The sequence below is a fragment of the Xenopus laevis genome, chromosome 2L (genome assembly GCF_017654675.1).
Source record: "Xenopus laevis strain J_2021 chromosome 2L, Xenopus_laevis_v10.1, whole genome shotgun sequence".
In the NCBI taxonomy this organism is placed as follows: Eukaryota; Metazoa; Chordata; class Amphibia; order Anura; family Pipidae; genus Xenopus; species Xenopus laevis.
In genome coordinates, this window is record NC_054373.1 from 111,818,112 (window position 1) to 111,836,189 (window position 18,078).

At 40.0% G+C, this 18,078-nt stretch overlaps 1 protein-coding gene across 1 annotated transcript in view; it reads left to right on the forward strand.

Annotated features, from left to right (window-relative positions):
- Positions 1 to 18,078, forward strand: part of dmd.1.L (dystrophin, gene 1 L homeolog) — a 1,148,817-nt gene that overhangs the window by 267,690 nt on the left and 863,049 nt on the right. Inside the window, exons 3-4 of the mRNA XM_018244936.2 lie at positions 8,200 to 8,292; positions 16,002 to 16,079. Coding sequence (XP_018100425.1) covers positions 8,200 to 8,292; positions 16,002 to 16,079 — 171 coding nt within the window. The remainder of the gene's footprint in view (positions 1 to 8,199; positions 8,293 to 16,001; positions 16,080 to 18,078) is intronic.

The window sequence follows — 18,078 nt, forward strand, 5'->3', positions numbered from 1 at the left end:
GCACACCCTGGCCCAACGAGTGTAAGAGATCCCTGGTGCACAGCGAAAATGAGGAAACGGCAACCTCACGAATCAATGGCAGCGGAAATTCACCAGCACACAGGTAATACAAGCAGGATATACCTTGCTAGAAGTTTATTGCAGCATGCATGCTGCAATAAACTTCTAGCAAGGTATATCCTGCTTGTATTACCTGTGTGCTGGTGAATTTCCGCTGCAAATTTACTAAAGGGCAAAGTAACTAATGCTGGCGAAATTCCCCAGAATGCTGGCGAAAATTCGCCAGCGTGATGTCATTTTGGTACTTCACTGATTTACTAATGGGCGCAGGCGTAACTTCGCTAGCGAAAGAGACTGACGCTGCCACTCATTCGCACTTAATCGCCAATGTAGCTGTGCTCTGGCGATGGGACGTAACTGCACAAATTCACTAAAATGCGGATTTTACTGAACGTTACCTCTTGCGCCAGACTTGCCTTCGCCACCTCAGACCAGGCGAAGTGTAATAGAGTAGATAGGACTTCCTAAAAATGAAATTTTTGTAAGTCCCAAAAAACGCTGGCGTCTTTCCTTTTTCCAGGGTAATAGGCTGCAATAGAGGGTAACATTTTTTGGGGGGAACTGGCTTCCCCCCTACATTTCCTAACATATGGCACATAAACTACTTAGGAAATTTGCCCCTATGGAAGATAGCCTTCCTGTAATTCAGAGCTTTCTGGATAACAGGTTTCTCGATAATGGATCCCCTACCTGTAATGATATGTTCACCTTTACAAAAAACAGAAAGCTTAGTAAGCTGAACATAAAAAAAAGCTTCCCATCTATTGACATATTTATTATTGGATGGGGAGAAAAATTCTTTACTATCACCTCTTTCCTGTTACTGACAATCCCTACTTTTATAGAAAATTCATGTGAAGTCAGTCAGAGGGTCTTTAAACAATCCAGTTTATTATTCCATGGATGCTGTATGCATAGATGGAACTGCTGACTGGTCATATACAGTAGGGGGCATATTTATCAAGGGTCGATTTTGAAATTGAAAAAACTTTGAAATTCAAAAAGCCAAAATAAAGTCAAAGTTTTTTTTGGTCGAATAGGTCCGTTTCAAAGTCTACCAGTTGACTCCAAATGGGTTCTAGGAGGTCTCCCATAGGCTAAAACAGCAATTTGGCAGGTTTTAGATGGCGAATTTTTAAAGAGACTGTACATGATAAATTTCGATATTCGATTTTTTACATTTTTTTTTAAATTGAATTTGGACAATTCCCTAGTCGAAGTACACAAAAAATAGCTCGACATTCAAATTTGTTTCATTCAAAAATTCACCTCGACCTTTTAAATCTGCCCCTAGATGACATCCTAGTAGTAATTTACCACAAATTTAACCTTATTGCCTCAAGCCTTCTCATATAATATATATAAGGCAACCTTTAGATCACATTAAAATTGATAGGATTGTGTGCTATATTATTCACCATTGTGAATTTAAAGGTGCATTGCTACTAAGATGCACAGACCTACTCGTTACAAAAAAGTTATTATTTTAACCTGGAAGCTGTTTAGGGAAAACATTACTGGCAAAGTAAACCATGGTAACTTAAGAAGTATAACTTAGCCAGAGCCTGAAGCTTAACCAAACTGGTTGTATTTGAAAAGGTGTTTTAATTTAAGTGTAGTCTGTGAGTCATTTATTACAACTATATAGATGGTAAAAGTGATAAAAAGTTTGTTTTTCATTCTAGTTCTGAATTGAATGCATGAGCTCTGCCTCTCTAAGTAATTCAGAGGAAGTATTTTTAGAAATAGTTTATAAGGCACTGATTGTTATAATTACAAACTTGATGATTGACAGCAAATGTTATGCTCAGTGGGAATCGCTGTTCAAGAAAGTGATCTTAACTCAGCCAGAATGATGACAGCTTTTGACTCTCCAAAAGAATGAGCCACACTGCAGAGTTTCTAATCTAATCTTCCAATGAAAAGCTGCAAAGACCTCATACCCATGCATGCTTTTCTTTTTAAGCGGTGTATTTCTGCTTGAATATTCCTGTGTGAAGCAATGGTTTTGGCTTCATGCCATTCAGCAGTGCTGAGTGCGACATTGTCAGGAGCACAAATTATTTTTTGTCATTGGAAACTTCAACTTTTAAAGAAGTAGAAAACGGTTTGAAAATATGTACTGCTGAAGTGTATGTAAGTGCATGTGTGTAAATACATATTGTAAGCTCTGTGGTACAGGGACCTCCTTTACATGTGCTGTAATTTTTACTTTTGTTGGGACTAGAAACTTCCATTTATAGTTAACAGGACACAAAACCCAACATAAAACTATAAGGCCCTGCTGGGAATCGAGCAAGGAACCTGCTGGTTGCTGACTGCTCTACTAAACCACTCAAGCAAGATAGCAGTTGGCGAGTTCTTGTCTCTCTTTCTCATATTTGCATCTGGGTTTCCCATCACAATGAACAGCCAATCAGAGTAAGATGTGCCCTATATAAATCTCTTGTTTCACTTCCCTACCTAAGCAGTAGCTTCTGGTAACTTGAGCACTGTAGCAAGTCCCTTGAGTTAAGGTGGCCATACACGGGCCGATAAAAGCTGCCGACAGACCAAGTCGGCAGCTTATTGGCCCGTGTATGGGGGCCCCCGACGGGCTTCCCCGATCGAGATCTGGCCGAAAGTCGGCCAGATCTCGATCGGATGGGGTTAAAAATCCCGTCGGATCGCGGCCGCATCTGTTCGTTGATGCGGTCCCGCGATCCGACCGCCCGTTTGGCGAACGCTAGGATCCGATCGTTGGGCCCTAGGGCCCACGATCGGATCAGCCCGATATTGCCCACCTCAAGGTGGGCATATCGGAGGGAGATCCGCTCGTTTGGCGACATCGCCAAACGAGCGGATCTATCCGTGTATGGCCACCTTTACTCCTTTTGCTCTTGCTCCTCTTGCCTTGTCCTTGTTAGGATTCCTGGTGGTCCAGTGGTGCAGTGGGGATGCCAGCCGTGCCATGTGCGGGGACACCCACAGCCCCCTTCAGCGCATTGAGATTTTCAGGTGCTGCGTATAATGACGTCATCACGCAAGGCACGAAATTTGAAAATTTAAAAGACCAGTGGGCAAATATCCAGTGCCCAACATAGGTTCTATTGTACTAATTCCTGGGTGTGATTTATTCTGATTCCTGTGTGTGACTTCTTGCCTGATCTTGACTCTGATATTTGCAGCCTGTCCTGACCTTTTTGTCTGCTTTTGACTACGACTTGGATTTCAATTTTGTACTACACTGCTCTCACGGTACTGACCTCAGCCTGTCCCATACTACACATTGCTTGTTCCCCATTCAACTGTTTTGGTTCCCTTGCCTGCTCAGAACTCTTACCTCTAGTCTTCTCACAGATGAGACGTGGCGACACCCGAGTAGTGGAGGGCTCCTCCCGAAGTGAAAGGCAGCTTTTAAAGGCAGAAGGGTGAGCCGAGACAGATACATTGAAGGATGTTCTGGGTTTTGGGAAACCGGGTGTGACAGTCCTGTCTCTACACATGCTCTTTCCCACCTTTCTGTTCCTTATTGGTCATAATAACCATTCCTTGCCTGAATGACTCACCAAACATCAGTATGGATTTTCCCCAAATTCCCCTACAAAAGCTGTCCCACATACATATGGAAATTAATTCACAAATGAGAGTTTTACTGATCAAAAACTTTATTATAGGTGCAAATGGGAAGCTAAGTGGCGGATGATAGTCCCTTTTCGCTTCAAAAACAAATTTGTGAATTTCCTGCAAGAAACAATGAAAAATTTGCGAATCACGAATTTTGACGCCCATGTAAATTTTGACGCCAGCATTAAAGTCAATGGGCATCTGAATAATGTTGACGCGCGACAGTCTTGACACAAGCGACAAGCGACGTCCAAAAATTTTTGATGGCGGCGAATTTAACCGACAGTGAAACATGGAAATTCGCTGCAAATTCGCTCCTGCCGAATTTATTTACCCATAACTAGTAGATGAGTTTCAGTGTTTCTAAATGTAGGATCATGCACCTGGGATGTAAGAATATGCAAGCAACTTATGCAATATGCAATAACCTTAATTGGACCACACTAGGCAAATCCATAAAGGAGTAGGACCTGGGAGTTCTTATAGATAATAAACTTGGATGTAATGTAGCAAGCAATGTCAGTCAGCTCAGCAGCTGCAAGGCCAATTAAGGGGCATAAATTCATGGGAGGAGAGTGTCCTTCTACCACTTTATAGGGTGCTGGTAAGGCCCTATATAGAATATACTGAGTAGGTTTGGTATTCAGTACTCATACAAGACATTATTGAATTAGAGAGATTGCAAAGAATGGCAACTAAGATGGTTATGGGTACGTAAAGTCTCCCTTATGAAGAAAGAAACTGACCATATGTTTGCAAATGCTGATTGCTTTATTATACTGTAGATGGAATGATTAGCCTTCCCTTAAACTGAAATTATTTGTTATGCATTCATCAAAATGATTCTCTGTCCATTAGTGAAAAAGAAAAAAACATATCTTCATGCCAGTGCTCTCTGCTGGTAAAACTGTTTAATAAACCGCACATAAATGAAATATAATTATCACTGAAAATGAACTCTGTGTGCCTGAACATAAATGAAGAAAAAGAAAGATAAATAACATTTACGTATCGGTGATAAATACCCCAAGAGAGTAGCCTTAGGAATTTTACAAGCTCATTGTTCTCCTGTCTGAAAGATTTATCAATAACCATTTCAAATCCTATTTGATGTTGAATTAATGTCAAATAATATACAGTATCTGGTACCAACTTTTATATATGCCCACCCAAGTTTTATGTACTGGTTGCTAGTTCCAATCCTTTAAATCTATGAGCAAATCTTTACATTTAAATTTCCTGTGCCAAACAAAACAGGCTCAGTCTAATGGAACCGTCTGGATAAGGTCATACCTTCAAGCTGTTTACGCTGTACAAACTGGGCTACTCATTGCATTATACAGTACATTAAATATAAATGGACATTTTAATCTCAGTGTGTCATCACAACAATATGGCAGTTTCTTTGTAGACAGCAGAAGTAAACTGCCTCTAGAACTGTTTGGTTGGGAGTTAGTTCCATGCATGCATGCCCACACTCTTTCAGAGGAAATTTATCAGGATTCCTAGCTTTTTGGCATATTGACTTGCAGCAGCAGCAACAGCAGTGTTATTAGCTTGTCACTATGCTCAGCTCTTTTAAGTCCTTATAAGAGATGCAAAGGCAGAGAAAACAGACATTCTAATCTACAGAGAGTTATTTGCACAGTATGCATACAAGTTCAAATAAGGGTTTTGCTTAGCAGTACAGCCGTGCAGCATATTTTAACATCTAAAATTGATTGTGAGAGCATCATCACACTGCTGGTAGATCTCCAACACTTAATGGAGTGTCAAGAAGTTAATCTATTTATCCCTATTGCCCCTACTGTTGTAGTGTTAAAAAGGTTTACAGTTGCAGTGGCATTGCCTTTATGAATCCACAATTAGATCTTTAGTAATTAATGCCAGAACTGTGTCAGACTGTGAAGGAGATAAATTAAGCCAATTAAAGTTTTGTGAAATAAAAAGATAAAAATATAATGGAAATTAAAAGCACTCAATCTTTTTTTGTTGTTGCAAAAAACAACATTAAATTTGACATATCCTTTGTGGTTGACCATTTAAAGATTCAAATATGTAATATTTGCTTGCTGTTAAAGGGATTCTGTTCTGATTTTTATGGTGTAGATGTTATTTCTAAATTGCACTGTTTACACTGCAAATAATTCAATCTACCATAACAAAATGTTATTCCTGAACCAACAACTATATTTTCTTTATTGTAATATTGGTGTGTAGGCAGCCATCTCAGGTCATTTTGCCTAGGCATGTGTTTTCAGAAACAGCCAGCACTATATGATGAAACTGCTTTCAGTTAAGCTACTGTTTCTCCAACGTAATGTAACTGAAGGAGTCTCAGTGGGACTTGGATTTTTACTATTGAATGTTATTCTCATATCTACCACAGGGCTGTTATCTCTTGCATTCCCATTGTTCTGTTGTTAGGCTGCTGGGGGGGATGAGGGTGTTGATATCAGTCCCACTTGCAGTGATGCAGTAAAGAGCACAAGTCAAATGACTTTGGGGCACCTGGGAAACCAACAATATGTCTAGACCAAGTCAGATTTAAAATTAAATATAACAAACAAATCTGTTTGCTCTTTTGAAAAATGTATTTCAGTGCAGAAGTCAACTGAGTTCCTTTTGAAATAAAAACATGTTTTCCCATGACAGAATCCCTTTAATCTCTGCAAACCACAGCACTTATGCATGCTGTGATGGCCAGTAAAGTCACAGCATTGGCCTGTGGATGTTTGCATTAGGTACAAATATTGACCAGGTTCTTTTGCAAAACAAATTGGCAAGAGTATCCTTTTCCATAGGCATTTGCCCTTTCTTTATGTTAATGCACAGCTATGAAAAAGGTGGGGATGACAGATGAGATGAAAGATGACCCATACTAAAATAGTTCGATAAATAAATAAGTGAATCATTTATATACATGGAGCCAACATATCTGCAAAAATGTGCTTTATTTAGCCTCACCAGAAATTCAAATGTGAATACAGTTAAAAAGTAAACAGAGATGACCACCCATCTGTTTGTAACACCTCAGACTGAATATCTGTAAAATGATAATTATTGAAAAATGTATTATGAAAGTAGTGAAATGTAAACCTAATTAATAAGATGGTGTCCACAGAGGTATATTCAACACCAGGGCACAGTCAGAATGTTATATTAAGTTCATTAAGGTTTACGAGTGCCCAGAATAGCTTTATTACAGGATACTGTCCTGTATTCGAGTTTCCACTGCAATGGATATTTACTGTAAATAAAAATATAGTTTAACATCCCCACCCTGTACGTTCAGTTCCAATACCAGGGAAACAGTGTTCTGCGCTTGCCTGTATAAGCTATTGCTACTGCAAATATGATATGGAAACAGAGGTTAATGAATAAACCATATACATACTTTGCAGATGTTGGCCACGGGCAGTAACGGTATGGAATTCATTATCAGAAAACCCATTATCCAGAAAGCAACGAATTACGGGAAGGTCTTATCCAATAGATTCCATTTGAATTAAATAAAACATTTTTAAAAAGGTCCTGACATAACAATCAGAAATGCAAGGGAGCCCTAATGTTTACAACTGCCATCGATAAGTGTGAATTGTGAGTGTGAATACATATTCACATCTGACCCACAGCATAACAATAAATTACTACAAAGTGTAATATTTTAAGAAGTAATAGTTAGGGATGGGTGAATTTGACCCGCTTCGTTTCGACAAAAATACGCTGCCGGCAAAATGTCGTCATCGCCCTTTCAAGTCTAAGGGCGTGAAAAAAAAATGTTTTCGTGCGGCGAAATTTTTTTTGAAGCGCGGCTGTTTATTTTGACACACAACGTCATTCAAGTCTATGGGCGTCATTATATTTGCCGAAACAAGGCGAAAAAATTCGCCCATCCCTAGTAATAGTATATTGTGTATATACGTGGAAGATGCTGTTCTTAGGACTGTACTGAATTTTACATTATCTTGCCACAGTCATTATTGCCTTTGAGGGTTGCTAGAGACCTTGGTACTTTGTTCTCATAAATATGCTTTCCTAAGACACCATTCTAAGCATGTATAACTACCCCTTGACAAAGATTTAGGACTCAAAGTCTCCATAATAAATGAAAAAATAAAAAGGCAGATCTGATACTAAAAACCCCTCTATTGTACATTTTTCTACATACTGTATTTATTTAGCATCCTTGAATAGGGACGTGATCTTTCTTCCCACTGCCACTAGTTGCAAATAAACAAACTTTTAGCAATGTGTATGCCATACTTTTATATACTTAACCACACTTCCTTAGGTCAATTGGGTGTGTGTTTGGAACTTTTTGGAGAATATGCAGAAAAATACATATACATTACCAAACATTGCATTTTTATATATATAAAGAAAGAAAGCCTTTGAGATCAAACAAATACATACAATGTGATGCAATTTGAGAAGTGCTATCCATTCTAAAAGTATACTTTACTTATGTATAGGTTAAAAAATTCTCTACTGTTACACCCTTTTTATATGTGTATTTATTTTCCTCCCCAGTTTGGAAAACATCCCATTGAAGATCTGTTTACTGACCTCCAAGATGGAAGAAGACTCCTGGATCTCCTTGAAGGCCTTACGGGCCAAAAACTGGTAGGTTCAATAAAATGCAAATGTCTCCAAATCTCCAAATTACCTCCCCAAAAATTCCACCTTAATGAAGTTAACAGAATGGCTAGTAATTTAGTGACAAATATAATCATGTGGAAATAGCTAGAAACTATTGGCTCTTGCAAAGCCTTTTCATGTTGGTAGCAGGCCATAGACTTTTTGTAGCTAATTTACAGATGTGTTTTCATTTTGTTAATTCTACTAGAGTGATAAAAATCGATTGATAATTTGGTTGCTATGGGTAATAACACAGATACAATTTAGCAACTGTATATAGTAACCCTTTTATATCTGTTAGTTATCTTTATACAATGAGATACTGTTTCATCTAGGCAACTGAGCTGCTATAATAAGAAAGGTTCAGGAACCTGTACAATAATTCCATTATACATATGGTAAGTAATACACATGACTATACAGGTACAGCATTTGAAAATGAGGTGTACAGAGAGCAAAGGATACCTCTGCAGTTTAATGACAGAATGATGAATATAGTTTAACCACTTTGTGAAACTGGGCATTTGGCAGTGAAAGAAAATTACAGGTATGGCATCTGTTATCTGAAAACCCCTTATCCAGAAAGCTCCAAATTATGGAATGACCTTTTCCCATAGACTCCATTTTATCCAGATAATCCATTTTTTTAAAGAAAGGAATAAAACAGTACTTTGTACTTGAGCCGAACTAAGATATAATTAATCCGTATTGGATGCAAAGCCTGTTTATTTAATGTTTATATAATTTTCTAATAGATAAAGATATGAAGCTCCAAATTATGGAAAGACCCATTATCCAGAATATAACAGGTCCAAAGCATTCTAGATAACAGGTCCAACACCTGTAAAGGTAATTTAATGTTCCGGTGCTTTTAAACTGTTGATCAAATTGCTTGGGGGGGCCTATCCATACAGCTTTGGACTGGGGGTCTGGGGCCCACTGGGGTTGCCATCCTCATCCAGCCCCCACCCTGTGCATACCATCTTTTCTTATTGATGTGACAGTAGGGGAGCTCAGGGAGCAGCATGGGGAGCAGATCTTCGTTGGGGCCCACCAGGTTTTTCCCAGTAACCCTCCAGCTCAGTCGACTCGGTGTCCATATATACGTCAATGTTTTGTTATTTATACCAATAGTACATAGAAGCATTATATTTATAATATTAAATAATGCTTCCATGTAAATATCAGAATGTAGGTCAAAAAAAGTTGTATGAGTCTGACAAAAATAAACATTTGGAATAGACAGCAAGACACAGGCTTTATCAACTTTTCCACCATTTCACGACCACCACCCCCATGCAGTCTGTGTCACTACCTCATCACTCCCTACCAGGTATCAACTTTTTCCCATGCTCTTTTTGTGCCAGCTTTCTTTCTTCTGACTGAATTTATGATTCACTGCCAGATACAACAATGCTTCAGGCCGATAAAGAAACACTGATTTCCTGGGCCGAGTTCCACATCCTATATACTAATCAAAGGCCTATCTATGTCCCGAGTGGAGGGGAGGCAGATGCGCACGCAACTTCGGTTAAGGAATGCGCGCGCAACTTCAGACGAAAGACATAGATGCGGCCTTCGATTAGCAGATGCACGCGCAACTTCAGCCGAAGCCTTCGATTAGCAGATGCACGCGCAAGAGTTGGACACTGCTGCGCTTACCTGCGGGACGTCATGTCAGGCCTAGGCGCTCTCTTCACAGGGAGAGTTCAATGAGCGAGCGCCCGCTCTCCTGTCGCTGTTTCCCGGCAGCTGTTCCCGATACACCCGGCTCCCAGCAGCGCGGCTTCATATACAGATCCGGTCACCCCCCAGCTCACATTCTCCGGACACGCCCACAATGACACCATAGCCCCTTATGGTATCCGCCCACCTATTCCATAATAAGCGCAAAACCCAGGACGGGTTAATACCCGGGACTTTTGCCTTTGGTTTTGATGCTCAACTGCAACTTCCACCAACTCCAGCAAAACCGCAGCTTCGCAATTAGTGGTCTAAGGCGCCACCTAGAAAAGACTTTCCCTGACAGATTGACCAATCGCAGCGCTGACTGACTTGCAGCTGTAGAACGCTGCTCGCTTATTGGGTAAGTGCTCACCTTGCGTCACGCTGACATGCGCCCGCCCCCTCCGGAGTCACGGTCCCTGAAGGGAGAGGCAGTTAAAGGGCCAATGGAATTTTCAATTGTGTAGTTTTCTGTCTCTCTGTGATGTAACAGTGATTATCAATGCTGCTATTGCTTTGCATGGAAACAATACCTGAAGTTGCCTTTGAGTGTAGGGGACAGAGCAGAGATCCTATATATTAATCGAAGGCCTATCTATGTCCCGAGTGGCGGGGAGGCAGATGCGCACGCAACTTCGGTTAAGGAATGCGCGCGCAACTTCAGCCGAAAGACATAGATGCGGCCTTCGATTAGCAGATGCGCGCGCAACTTCAGCCGAAGCCTTCGATTAGCAGATGCGCGCGCAACTTCAGCCGAAAGGTTAGGATCTAGGGAGGCAGATAGATGCGGCCTTCGATTAGCAGATGCGCGCGCAACTTCAGCCGAAGCCTTCGATTAGCAGATGCGCGCGCAACTTCTGCCGAAAGGTTAGGATCTAGGGAGGCAGATAGATGCGGCCTTCGATTAGTAGATGCGCGTGCAACTTCAGCCGAAAGGTTAGGATCTAGGGAGGCAGATGCGCAGATGCGCGCGCAACTTCAGCCGAAAGGTTAGGATCTTGCGTACCTGCGTGGGTGGCACCACGCTGCCCAATCAACACGCACCATTCAGGTCACAAGGGTCAAAGCAAACTAATCCGCCCACTGAACGTTTGTATATTCCATTGCGCCCTTTCTCCTCAGTTAAATCTCCTCAAGACTGTTCATACAGTGTGTTGTTCCTCACTACATCTCTCTGCTGAAGCCATCAGGGGCACCATTTGGAGATACAGCTACTAAACTAGCACAACCACTGCCAGCAGCTACTCCACTGCCTCTGTCACACCAGTTAATAAACTGTCTGCCTCTGTCACCAGTACCGGCAGCTACTCCACTGCCTCTGTCACCAGTGCCGACTGCCAGCAGCTACTCCACTGCCTCTGTCACCAGTGCCGGCAGCTACTCCACTGCCTCTGTCACCAGTGCCGGCAGCTACTCCACTGCCTCTGTCACCAGTGCCGGCAGCTACTCCACTGCCTCTGTCACCAGTGCCGACTGCCAGCAGCTACTCCACTGCCTCTGTCACACCAGTTAATAAACTGTCTGCCTCTGTCACCAGTACCGGCAGCTACTCCACTGCCTCTGTCACCAGTGCCGGCAGCTACTCCACTGCCTCTGTCACCAGTGCCGACTGCCAGCAGCTACTCCACTGCCTCTGTCACCAGTGCCGGCAGCTACTCCACTGCCTCTGTCACCAGTGCCGACTGCCAGCAGCTACTCCACTGCCTCTGTCACACCAGTTAATAAACTGTCTGCCTCTGTCACCAGTACCGGCAGCTACTCCACTGCCTCTGTCACCAGTGCCGGCAGCTACTCCACTGCCTCTGTCACCAGTGCCAGCAGCTACTCCACTGCCTCTGTCACACCAGTTAATAAACTGTCTGCCTCTGTCACCAGTACCGGCAGCTACTCCACTGCCTCTGTCACCAGTGCCGGCAGCTACTCCACTGCCTCTGTCACACCAGTTAATAAACTGTCTGCCTCTGTCACCAGTACCGGCAGCCACTCCACTGCCTCTGTCACCAGTTCTGACCACGAATTACCTTTTAAACTTAAACGACGACAATTCCCTGTTAAGGCTGCATTTGCCATGACAATCAACAAATCACAAGGACAAACATTGGATAAAGTCGGCATTTACCTATCTGAGCCTGTGTTTGGTCATGGTCAACTTTATGTTGCATTTTCATCTTTTATGAGTGCAGCGTTCATCTGATGTTAAAGTCAAGATTTTAAGTACAGCTCACCAGGGAGAACTCATTCAAGGACAGGAGAACATTTTCACAAAAAATGTTGTTTATAAAGAAATTTTTCAGTAACACTTTACTACCAATAAACTCAAAATTTAAAAATTCTAATAGCAGATAGGTAATAACAAGCAAGAGGCACAGATTCACTCTACATCCCCACAAATTAGCGTCGCCAGTTGCTGCCTGGGAATGCAGAGTGAATCAGCACCCATCGCATTTTGCTGCCTCACTGTTGTTAGCATTCTTTCATTAACGATTCTTTAGAGAATCGGGGGTTTACTGGTTATTCCCTAACTCGTCCCTTATCTGACAAACAGGAAGCTCCCACCATTTCATGTTTTAAGAATATATTCTCTACTCACATATTCTTTATTTCTGGACTGAGTTATACTCTCTTGTTAAATATGAGTGCAACAAATAGGGCTTGTGCTGAACATACTTTTTGTTAGTATGAAAGATGAGGGATTCAGTATGACCTCCAGTAGCTGAGTCTCTTTAAGTCTTTAAGTCTATTTAATTAAAATTGCCTGCAGTGTATTGTTACTGGGCAGTGTCACAAGTCAAACAGTATCACAGAGTCAGGCAGACCAGATCATACCCCGGCAAGTCAGAACTTCATAGTACAGGGGATGTTCACAAGAATGTAACCAGAGTAGTGAGCCGATTGACAGAAATTGAGCTGTAACAAAGTGGTGCCAAGGGGTAAAGATTAATCAAAGCCAGTAAGGCCAATTCAAACACACTTTTGAATTCAAAGAAAACCCTAGCTAGTAGTGATGTGCAGGCCGACCTATACCCTCGGGACCTGTGAGTTTACCTGTGGATTTACCTGCGGGTTGGGTGGGCTTGGGCCAACTTCCACATGTTTTGTGGGTCATGGGAGGGTTTAGGTGGAGTTTTTATTCCTCTCTCTGGCAGCCTTTATTTATAGGCAAGTGCCTGCACCCTTTAGTGACATCAAGATGGGTGGGTTCGGCCACATGTCTATACAGTATATGGAGGTGCCAGGTGCAGATTGGGAATGGACGGGTTAGGGTCGGGTGCAGGACAAATTTCTGTCAACCCACAGATCACTACCAGCTACTTCAATAGAATTGCTGTTAGACACAAGATTTTTACAATAAAACTTGTTTCCTCAGACAATGAGCAAACGGGGAAAGGGCCTATAAATAACTCCCCTTCTTCCTTATAGAAAAGGACAACTTTGTTATCCCCTACCATTGCTGGACAAAACCTGACACTTTTTGCCCGTTTTACTAATAAAAGACCTATGTTTTTTTATTTCTTGAGCTAAGGAGAACAAACAGGAGAACTGGAGCTACTCCATGTTTGGCGAAATAGATAACGAGATTACCAGTATACAAATCCCTATCTTCACCCTTTGACTGTTTTGTAAGCATGAGTATGCAGGGAGATTATCTGCACACTGGCAATCTAATCATCTGCTTCACCAGGACCAACTAAAATCAAATAAACTGTCTGTGACCTAGTCATGGCATCCTTCTCAACTATGTTTTTTTTTCATGCAGAGCACTTCATGTTTGTTCCCTTCATGCTATGTTTGGTCAGGCAGGATTAATACCAGAATGATGGTATTCATTTACAAAATGTTTGTTACATAATTTGCGTCCCTGGGTAGTGATGAGTGAATTTTTTCACCAAGCATGGATTAGCTGCGAAATGCCACATTTGCACATTAGCTGATTTTTTCAAAAAACTGTAGCAAAAATGTACTGCAAATTAAATGCATTTGGAGTGCGAAAAAAAAACTTGAGAAAAAATGCCCACTGACTTTAATGCATTTGAAGTGAGAAAAAAAGTCGCCCATACACTTTAATGGGTTTCACAAATTTTTCAGCAATTATCACTTTCCCTAAGGTCCATTCAACTGCTCACATTTATATATTCCTGGCTGATCCCTGGAGCAGCAGTTACTTATTGGGAATTACAGATTACATTTTAATGCCCCTCCTTTACAGAAAAGCAGTTTTACAGTCAAGGTGATTTATCAATATTTTACCCACTATTGTCACCTCATTTGCAGCTCCTCTTATTATATGTCATGAAAATAATCGTTTTATAATTTGCTAAATAAGTGGAAAATGTTACAAAATCTGGTAGATGCTATTTTATGATCCAATTAGGCATTATGAGCAATAGATTAGCATTACATTTTATTATTTGGATTTCAGCTTGTGTGAGAAAAACTATTTCTATTTTTCAGGAGGCAAATTATTTTAATTTTCTTTTCACATTTTTCACGGATGCATTCTGTAAACTAACCTTCATTAATAAATTTTTATTATTATTAATAATGTATACAAATGCTAATGCTTAAAACAAATAGATAAAAACACACTCTGGAATTATATGCTTGTTCACTTTTCATCTAAATATAGCTAATGCATGTTGTATTACCTTACAACAGAGGTTCCCAAATGACTGGTTTGACCCCTAGCTAAGCCACAATGTTGGAGCTTTTTTTTGGATGCGGCCGTTTCGTGAATTTATTTGCCTGCGGCGACTCACGCAAATTTGGCGCAAATTCGCGCCTGGGGAATAAATTCACCCATCACTAAAGACTAGACTGCACTTTCAAATAAAAGGAAACATTTGTTGATTTACCATTTGATGTTCATATATGTTAATATCAGAGTGAAATTAATATTGATGTTCTCTTTGAGGTTCCATGTAAACAGCCCTCTACCTAAATTGTTTAACCCCATTGCTGACGTGCAAGTGCCATTGCTGAGCCCATAAAAATGATGGAAATGATGGATCCCTGAGTTACACTGACTTTGACACTACTATTTATTCTGAAGTTGTATGTAAGATTGTGTAAATGAGATGATAGGTGATAATTATTTAAAATTCTAAGAACTGAACATTATAAACTCTTCTGTGAATAAATTATAATAATTTCTGTTCTCGCTACTTCAGCACCTTGATTTTGTAAAATACTTCTGCAGATTTCATGCACTTAATAAAAATCTTAGGTGCAATGCTATAGTATGTATATCAGTTTACATATTCCTTCATATGCAATATGGGACCTGTTATAAAGAATGCTCACGACCAGTGGCGTTCTGGATAAGGGGTTTTCTGGAATTTTGATTACCATGCTTTAAGTCTGCTAAAAAATAATTTAACTGTTAAACCAAATAGAGTTGTTTTGCCACCAGTAAGGATTAATTTTATATTACTTGGGATCAAGTACAAGGTACTGTTATATTAATACAGAGAAAAAGGAAATAATTTTAAAAAATTTGAATGATTTGATCATAATGGAGTCAATGGGAGATCGCTTTCCTGTAATTCTGAGCTTTCTGAATAATGGGTTTCTGGATAACGGATTCCATACCATATTCTGAAATGCAGCAGGGAATTGTTAAAACATTAAATATAGTTGTGTATAATGCAAAATAAATGACCCAGCTTCATGATTATTTTGATGTTATCTAATATAGCTATACAAGCATGTGTCTATATTGGTCGGTATCGTTTCGCTTTATACCGACTTTACTTCATTTTCCGTTCGTTTTTATGCTCCTTTGAAAACTTTTCTTTCGTATGCAGCACACTTCACCTTGAACTTAAAATTATTGATTTTTTTACAATCCAATCAAGTCAGTATAAATGTCACTATGTCAATAAAAGACATGTCTTGCAGAGGACACAGATCAGATGGGAATAATTTGTATGCATTCGATAAATTGCTGTTTTTTTCCTCATTTGTTTTAGGTAAAAGAAAAAGGCTCTACAAGGGTTCATGCACTAAACAATGTCAACAAAGCACTGCAAGTCTTGCAAAAAAACAATGTGAGTATTAACCATGACTGTCTCTATAAGTACACTGTCAGTGTAGGGAATCATACAGCATGGCTTCTACATGACAAATGTCTGCGACTTCATAAAGTACAGTTAAGTCAATGATTCTCCTTTTACTCAAGTTGTAAGATGCCCAGTATCAATTAAACACACAGGAATGTTTGAAATCAAGATGGATTAGAGGATGCACACACTATACCATCTGTCTGATGCCAACTAGTCATGTGTCTGAACTCTGCTTTATACCCAATACATTTAGTAACATGGCAGCAACCTGTTATCAGCGGTTTAGTTCTGTGTCTCTGTATTAAGCTTTAAAATTCACACTCCTGTGCCTCTCCATTTGTTCTCTAGGATTAAGTATAGATTAACATGCTGTCCCTGTTCACTACACATCTATTTTAGAATATATTCTAAATATGAGCTACATGCTTTGGAGAACAGTTTGTTGAATTGAAATATTAAACATATTACAATATAATACAGTATGTATCACAAATGCTAAATTATAGTGCTCAGTTAACAAAAGTCCTTACTCACTTAAAAGGGGTGGTTCACCTTTAAATTAACTTTTTGATTATGTTATAAAATGGCCAATTCTAAGCAGCTATTCTACTGGTCTTCATTAATTTTTTTATAGGTTTTGAATTATTTGCTTTCTTCTTCTGGCTCTTTCCAGCTTTCCAAAAGGGCTCACTGACAGTAGCATAACTATATGTTAATGGGCCCCACAGCAAATTAATTTTAGGCCCCCATAATTTGCAGTGGTTGTGCTGTTTTACCAATTCAGGCCTCATGGGGCCCCTATACTTCCTCTGTAGTTATGCCCCTGGTCACTGACTTCATCTAAAAAACTGTGTTCTCTGAAGCTACACATTTAGTGGGTTATTTACTAAAACTCTATTTTTTCTGGTCGGGCTTTTAGGAGCAAAAATTCTAACATTTTCAAGATGTATTATACCCTGGTGCTGCAAAAAGCCCAAATCCGAAAATCTCAAACCTGTCGAGCTCATGTATAAGTTAATGGCAGATGTCCCTATCCCAGTTTGAACATATTGTGGCTTTAGACTGGTAACCCGAGAAAATCAGGGTTTTCAGCTGATAACTGAATAAATCAATATGAGACTAGAGTCCAAACAATTTGTATGTTTGAGTTTTCACTCGATTTTTTTCCTGACCCAACTTTTTTGTGTTATTTTATTGATAAATAAGGTAAAAAATGGATAGGAGTTTGGTGAAGCTTTTTTTAATAAAAAAAAATGAGAGAAATTTGGATTTTAGTAAATAACCCCCTTAATGTTGTTGCTAATTTTTATTATTCATCTTTCTGTTCAGGCCTCTCCTATTCATAATGTATTCCAGTCTCTTTTTCACATCAGTGCATGGGTACTATGGTATTCTGTACCCTAGAAACCAGATTGCTGGAATTGCAAACTTAAAGGAATTCCATGTAAATATAAAAATAGGTAAATAGGCTGTGCAAAATAAAAAAAAAATTCAATATAGTTAGCCAAAAATTGAATCTATAAAGACTGGAGTCACTGGAAGGCATCACTTTGAATATAATTGCTAGCTAAGGGTTTTGGCTCCTTTCAGCCCTTCTCAACATAACCAGATTTGGTTCCCCATTTTGCTACTCTCCAAGTCCTACTGTATCGAAACAGGCTGTCTGCAAGTTTGGATATATGGCTCTGAACCATTAGGTTATCTGTGCTATAAACCAGCGGTTCTCGATGCATAGTTGGTCAAAGGGACACAAAGGAGTGATTTGCATGTCTCCGCCCATGATGCCTTATGGGTATTTTGGTATCTAGGCAGTGCTGTGTGTATGGCATGAGACAAGTAAATACCTTCTGATTCCAGAAGGCATCACTTTGCATATAATTGCTAGCTAAGGGCTTTTTGGCTCCTTTCAGCCCTTCTCACCATTAGTGATGGGCGAATTTGCGCAGTTTTGCTTCGCCGAAAAATTCGCAAATTTCGCGAAACG